This window comes from Echinops telfairi, unplaced genomic scaffold, assembly GCF_000313985.2.
Source record: "Echinops telfairi isolate 266 unplaced genomic scaffold, ASM31398v2 ScPeMD7_2;HRSCAF=8, whole genome shotgun sequence".
NCBI classification, from domain to species: Eukaryota; Metazoa; Chordata; class Mammalia; order Afrosoricida; family Tenrecidae; genus Echinops; species Echinops telfairi.
Genome location: NW_022103898.1, coordinates 76,775,820 through 76,783,212, shown reverse-complemented (window position 1 = coordinate 76,783,212; position 7,393 = coordinate 76,775,820). Strand labels below are relative to the sequence as shown.

At 43.6% G+C, this 7,393-nt stretch overlaps 1 protein-coding gene across 1 annotated transcript in view; it reads right to left on the bottom strand.

The window, feature by feature from the left end:
• Positions 1–4,849, bottom strand: part of PTGES3 (prostaglandin E synthase 3) — a 24,983-nt gene extending 20,134 nt beyond the window's left edge. Inside the window, exon 1 of the mRNA XM_004700542.3 lies at positions 4,549–4,849. Within this exon, the coding sequence (XP_004700599.1) occupies positions 4,549–4,550 (2 nt within the window). The 5' untranslated portion in view covers positions 4,551–4,849. The remainder of the gene's footprint in view (positions 1–4,548) is intronic.
• Positions 4,850–7,393: the final 2,544 nt, after the last annotated feature.

Below are 7,393 nucleotides of genomic sequence, written 5' to 3'. Positions count from 1 at the left end.
GAGAAACAAATATTTTATAAATTCTCACCGAGTCATAGCACATTGGTGGGTGGGGGGATCAATTTTCTGAAACATTTTGAAGATCCTTCATATCTTGAGAGTTTATAAAAGATAATAAAGTTGTGATAAAGCCATCTACTTAAAAGATATTGTCATGGTGGCACTTGATTAGTAAATCAAAATTTGGTACTGCAAGAGTAGGGTACAGCTCTAACAGCACAAGTTTTAGAACTGAGTAATGAACAGAGGTTGGAAGAATTTTAAGAAGTCTAACAGTAGTAGTCTAAGCAACAGTTCCACTCTATTTGGTATGAATTATAATCTAGTCAACAGCAGTGAACTAAACCGAAACAATAAGAAGCTCAACACAACCACTATGCCACCGAGGCTCCTAGAGCAGCACGAGTTAATCAAGAAGCAGCTAAGACCATCAAATTATTTGGACAAATTATTAAGTTGTTTGGACCAACTACCAAACAAATTAAATGGCTTAGAAGCACAGAGAAGTAACAAGACATCAAGGGCAACACAAATAAACCTCCATTCTTTTAGTAAAATAAAGAGGTGAAAACGGTTCTTAAATATGACTGTGCTCCCCCCAAGTAAGAACTTTCCTCAGATGTAGTACCATTTTTGCACATTTTTCCTTTTCAAATAAAATATTTTCTCCTCATACAAATAACTTCAAACAAAGCCAACATTTATTGCCTCCGTTACAAATTTTAGGGCCCTAGCACTCCATTTTTTGTGTGGTAGGACACAACATTAAGCAGTGTTTAAGCTATAATAAAACTGAACTCCAAGACTACATAATTTTTTGATTGGGGGTGGGCACATACTTTTTGCCAAACTCCAATTTCTAATTCTATTAACACCAGCTCCTTAGTAGACTACTTAGCACGGTGTGAACTGTTTATGAGGTAGATATTAAATCTAAAAAAAGGTAATAATGTTTACTTGCGGTTTATATCAATTTATTACACAGTATAAAAAGTTCTACAAAGATCTTAACATAAACACTCTAGCAATAAAGGGTGTCTGCACGTGAAGAGTAACTGTGGCACAAAATATCTACAAAAGCACATTTTACTTGTCTCTGGAATGTGACTGGGAGGGCGAGGGGGAAGCATTTTGCTCAAGGTAAGGCTAAAAATTGGTATCTTCCTGGAAAATTGAACAGTTTAAAGGAGTACTAAGTATGTATCAATTTTAAATCACTGCAAATCCACACGGCAAATCAAAAAGTTTGGTATTTCTATAAGCAAGCTAACATTCAACACAATTTTCAATTTAAGCTCTCATAAAAAAGATACAACATTTCTAAGGACAAGGTCTAAGCCACCCATCCATATGGGGTAATCACTAATCACTCAAGATCCTAAAATGATAGACCCTTTCAAAAGGATTAAAACTGAGGAAATATTTTCCAAGAGAATTTTAACTTAGCTATCTAATACTAGCTTGCACAGAGCGATTTACCTTGTCTAATTTTCATTGCCTTCTAGTTAAAGTCTAACTGAATATAAAAACAAGGAAGAAAAAAAAAAGAGGACCTGATGCCAGGCGGAGGGGGGTTTAAGTGGAGAGCAAATGTCTTGACAATGATGAGGGCAATGAATGTACAAACGTGCTTTACACAATTGATGTATGTATAGAGTCATATGAGCCCCTAATAAAACTATTTTTAAAAAGGGGGGGGGGGGAAATCCAGTTGCCAGGTTACAGTGGTTAAGAAAGCAAAGCTGAACAAAGGCCATCATCACTCTTCCCTAACCTATCAAATACACATTTGAAAGAGAAAATAACTGCATTCCACATGCTCATCATGACCATTTGTTTTAGGAGCTAAAGACTCCTCAGTACTATAAGGTAGATTTCAATGTCAGAGTCAGTCCCTGTAAGTCTCGGGACAACTTACCCACACCTTGGCAAGGTGAAGTTTGGGCAGGCATTTAATGCTGGAGGGCAGCGCTAAAATCTCAAGGTAGAACAGAAACTTAACACCTTTGTAAGTCTCTTGATAAAACTTTTGGATTGTAAAACTTGAAAGAATTTTAACTAGGAAATCACCAGGTTTTAATTAGGCTTTCAACTAAAGAAAAGCACAGCCCCAGATACTCAGCACTCAATGTAAACTTTTAAAAATCCTTTAACTTTTAAACAGTTTCTTACAAGACAACAGGCACCAAATTAAAATCCATAGGACTAAATGACCCTATTAAAGGTCTCTTCCTACACAACTCACGTATTCTTTTTACAAATTCACTACTTCAGTAAGATCCCCAGAAAAAATTAAAAAAATTTTTAAAGATGATTTATCTAGTTTCTCCAAAAGCCTCACTTGATGGGAGCAGCCTTGTAAGACAGCCTAATCCAATGGGTCTTTTAAAATTATTATTGACCCAGGGGTTGGGGGATGAACAACAGAAATGTGGGTGAAGGGAGACAGCGGATGGGGTGTAATATGAAAGTAAAATTAATTTATAAATTGTCAAAGGTTCACAAGGGAGGGAGGGGGGAAAAGAGCTCATACCAAGGCCTCAAGTAGAAAGAAATTGTTTTGGAAATGATGATGGCAACATATGTGCAAATGTGCTTGATATAATTGATGTATGGATTGTTATAAGAGCTGTTAGAAAAAAAATTGTTAAGCTGTAAGCTCCCCCCAATAAAATGATCTATTAATTAAAAAAAAATAATAAAAATAAAATAAAATTATTATTGATTACTACACTTTCATCTGAGTTTTTAATCTATGTACATAGCAGGAATGTTTATCTTACTTTAATGCTATACCATTAAAAAGATGTCATTTCTTCATGAAAAGCAGTGTATTTGGCTACATTAAAAATTGGTGCTACTAAATAGGGAGTAACAGGAAGAATGCAGCATAAAACAGAAAGCCTAAATTTTGGGTCATTTAAAACAAAATGCACTGCACCAGATTAGGCTGGACGACTGATCTACATTAAATTTAGCACCAATCTTACTCTACCTCCCAGAATAACACATTTGGAATATAAATTTCAACTGGAAAGGCAAAACTTGTTTTACACATATTCAAATTTCCTATTGGATACCAACATGTGTGTGAAAATCTCCGTAACGGTAACATTCTCCCTTACAATAACACGTCTTTTTCCTGAAGCGTGTTGCCGGTCCTATCAACTGGCTATAGTGTATCCCTTATTTATCCGTTTAGATTTCTGACCCAATATATTCATCTAATACCAAGATATTTCTGTTACTGAGTAAAACCTTAAAATTTAACGTTACCAAGGACCTTATCTAAAAATATGCTCGATACAATTGATGTATGGATTGTTTTAAGAGTTGTAAGAGCCCCCAATAAAATGATCTTTTAAATTTTATTTTGTGCTCAATATATGAATTTTTCAGTGTGTGTGGGTGTATAGGCAAGGGAGCCAAAACTGTGTCTTTTTTAAAGATTAGGAGTGAAATACATTTCCTTACCATTGTTTGTTCTCCACACATCACTTTTAGTGGGCAGTTAGTACCCTCAGACACTACAAAACCCGTAGTTCTGTCATCTACAAAAGTTAAGACTTTTCTGGGCTACGCATGGTCTGTTAGTGCCAGTGCCCCAAAGGCTCGTTCCATTAAAAAAATCACCAAGTCTTTTCTTGATTATAAGGGAACGAAGGTAGACAAAGAATCTGGTCACCTCCACGTACAGACCCAAGATTTAAATAAGGAGGCAACTATGCACTATCTACGCCTTACATAAACTGTGACTGGATTAGAGACCTCATCTGCAGTTTAATGTGGCACACACAAAATGTCCACATGTCTCTTTCGGACCGACACGTGCAAGACTACCTGCTTCAATGGTAACTCCGCGTCGCTGCCGGGGTCACGGCCGGATTTGGGCAACCTTCATTCCCTTGGAGAGACTGGAGTTAAGGGGAAACTTGGGAGGGCTCATATTCAAGCAATCAAGGCACACGCGGGGGAAGGGCGCTGTGACGTCGGTGTGGCCTCGCTCGAGTTGCCTAGCAGTGACCTGTCGCTCATGGCGGAGGGCCGCGTGGTGCGCGGGGAGAAGGCACGCTCCGTCTTCGGGGAGCACCCACCACAGGTGTCCTTGGCCCCAGGCCTGGCCCCGGCCTCGCGGGGCGGGAAACCCGGCCCGCTCAAGAAGCCGAGCGGGGCCCGCGCCTCCGGGGCGAGCGCATGGCCAAAGGCTCACAGATCCGGGCCTACAGCTAAGTTACGGGGAGTCCCCGGGTAATCCGGGCCCGCCAGCGGGACAAAGTGGTCTTTCCAGCACCGAGAAGCTGAGGGACGGCTTAGAGGTGCGGAAAGAGGCCATCTGGAGGAAATATGTCCTCCAGCCGCCAACGGTAACCGGAACCAGGGCAGTGGACCTCCCACCCGCGGGCTGGAACGACTGGCCCCCCCGGCCGGGGAGGAAGCGAAGGCGGCCCAAGGCGGGGAGGCCAGAGGGCCGAGGGCGGCTTCCCGCGCCCCCAGCGCGGCCTCGGCCTCCCCGGGAGCCGACCTTCCTTCGGCGGGTGTCGCACTCACATTGTGAACGGGGCAGGGGGACGGGCGAGCGAGTGGGCGGGCCTCTCCGGCGGCAGCGGCTGGGGAATGGACTCCTCTCCGGTGGCGAATCCGGGGTTTTCTCCCCGGTCGCGGCCTCCTCTCGCTTTCCTCAGGCGACGGCGGCGGCGGCGGCGGGCTCGGCCTGGATGCCCAGAATGCACCGCGCGGAGAGAGCGGCTCCTCCGGTCGGAGAGAGGAGGAAAGTGTAGGAAAAGGGGCGCGCGGACAGAGAATGAGCGTGCGAGCGTGCAAGCGTGCGTGCGTGCGTGCGAACGCGCGAGCGAGCGAGGGGTGGTGAGACCGGGCGGCGGCTGGTGACGCAGCAAAATACCCGGGCCCCGCCGCCGCGCGTGCGCAGTTTGCGCCTCCAGGCTCCTGCGCGGCTTTCTAGAGCTCTCTACGGAAAAGGCGGAGCCTCCCGGCTCCTTCGCGATCCTTCCCGGAGCCGGCCCCGCCCTTCGCCCCTTCCCCGCGCCGCGCTCCTTCCCGCCTCTCTCTCCTCGCTCCCACCTCGAGGTAGAAAACCGTTGGCCGCCTAACCGCCCGGTCGCGCGCCCTGAGGCAGCTCCCGGAGAAACGGGTTCCTCCGTAGTGAGAGGAAGGCCGAGGCGGAGGGTCGCAGAGGCGGGAAACCGGAGAAGCGAAATGAACCTGGAAACTGGATGACGTACTCCATCGCAAAGACGATGTGAAAAGTCTCCGCTGCTGGTGGTATTGGGGAAAGTTTTGGAAAGGAGCTAACCTAGACATCGAGGACGTAGGCCTGCTTCCCATTTTTCTGGAAGCCATGCCCAGGGAAGGCAGAAATTCGAGGCTTGGGACCCGATTTTCCCCTGCTTTGAGATAAAGCGGGCTGTAGGAAGGTGAGACAGGCTAGGCTAGGTATTGGGTGTGTGTGTGTGAGGGGGGCGGTCTTAAGTTTCTCAAAACCTAAAGACTAGGGCCGAGGGAGGGGGAAGAATGAGGAGCCGATATTAGGGGCTCAAGTAGAAAGCCAATGTTTTGAGAATGATGATGGCAACAAATGTACATATGTGCTTAACACAATTGATGTATGTATGGATTGTGATAAGAGTTGTACAAGCCCCCAATAAAATGATTTTTTTTAAAAAGACGAGGGCCACTTTGCACAAATCACCTGGCTAGGCTCTACCGGAAGATAACTAAACACTAAACGTTGGCGTAACATCACATAACAGAATAAGGGAGAAGCACACCAATGCACTACTAGTTAAAACACAAAGGAAGTTCAAGTCAAACACTGGCACACACGGCTAAAAATAAGTTATCTATGATAGTGTATGTGGTGAAAGCAGGCTTTGGGAACTACAGACAATGAACCTTATCTCAGATCCCATTAGAAAGAGATCCCTGATAATTTAATACTCCTTCTCAAGGAAGACAAAATACATAAATATATACACTGCACTGGCGAAATACACATTCCTCAAGGTTTTTTTTTAATGCTTACCCTCTCCTCTCCCCTGCGCGCACACACACATAATCGTCCCATTTCTATCGTACAAATCCAGCTAGACCGGAGCATGTACACTGATACAGATAAGAGCTCTCGACACACAGAATCCAGGACAGATACACCCCTCCTCGGGAACAATAATGGGAGTATCAATACCATGAAGTTGGGGGGAGAATGGGGGACCTGATTGTAGGTCTACCCCGACTGCCATGATCCCAATCAACTGAAGGACAGTCAAGTGTGTCTCCTTAAAGTTGATTTCAACTCAGTGACCTGATAGGGACACTAGAATAGTCCCCATAGGGTTTCCAAAGCTGCAAATCTTGGGAAGCAGAGGGCAGCATCTTCTGCTGAGTGGCTGGTGGGCTCGAACCACCAACCTTTCAGTTAGCAGCTGAGCACGTAAATCACTGACAGGGCGATGAATGTACAAATGTGCTTTACACAACTGATGTGCTTATGGATTGTGATAAGAGTTGTATGAGCCCCTAATAAAACGATTAAAAAAAATAATCACTGACAAAGCCATAAAAACTGCCATTGAGTCGATGGGGACCTGTAATCACTGCCAGGCCACTCCCGAAACAAAACCTGTAAGATATTTCTGATTCCTGGAAACCCTATTATAGTATATAATGGAAGCACAGAAATAGAGCACAAAAGGAGGAGACATTCATTTTGGCTCAAAGGATTAGAGCAGGACTGATTAAGAAAATATAATCCAAAAGTGGGAAATAAATCAAGGGAGGAATGACTGGCCTTTCAGTTCATACTGGGACATTATTTAATCTGCCTGCCCAAATATATAATAATCTAGGTGAAGGTACCTGTGGTTGACATAGTGAAGTACGTTTCTAATAGAAAACCTAACCCTAAAGTAAGATTTTAATGCTCTGTAGGTTACTAATCAGTTTTGTTTAGCTTACCAATCTTAGTTGTAATTGTTTATTTTGTTCCTATAACTCCTGGCTTCCCTAAATGCTCCTGGAACCAACTCTACCATTTTACTGATTCTATCAATAAGTTAAATATTTTACTTATATTCATTTTAATTTATATTTATGGAAGGGTTATGATAGGTTGGTAGGATGGGGGAGGGGGGGGAATAAAGAGGAACTGATATCAAAGAGCTCACGTAAGAAATGTTTAGAAAATGATGATGGCAGCAGGTGTACAAGTTGGCTTGATATAATTCATTTATGGATTGTTGTAATATCTGTAAGAGCTCCTAATAAAATGGCCAATAAAATAATAAGTCAGGATAAAAAAACGTTATGTTTTGGGGCTTTTGAAAAATTATGCTTTGACATAATTTGCCAGAAATCAATCAAAGGCAAACTTGAAGAA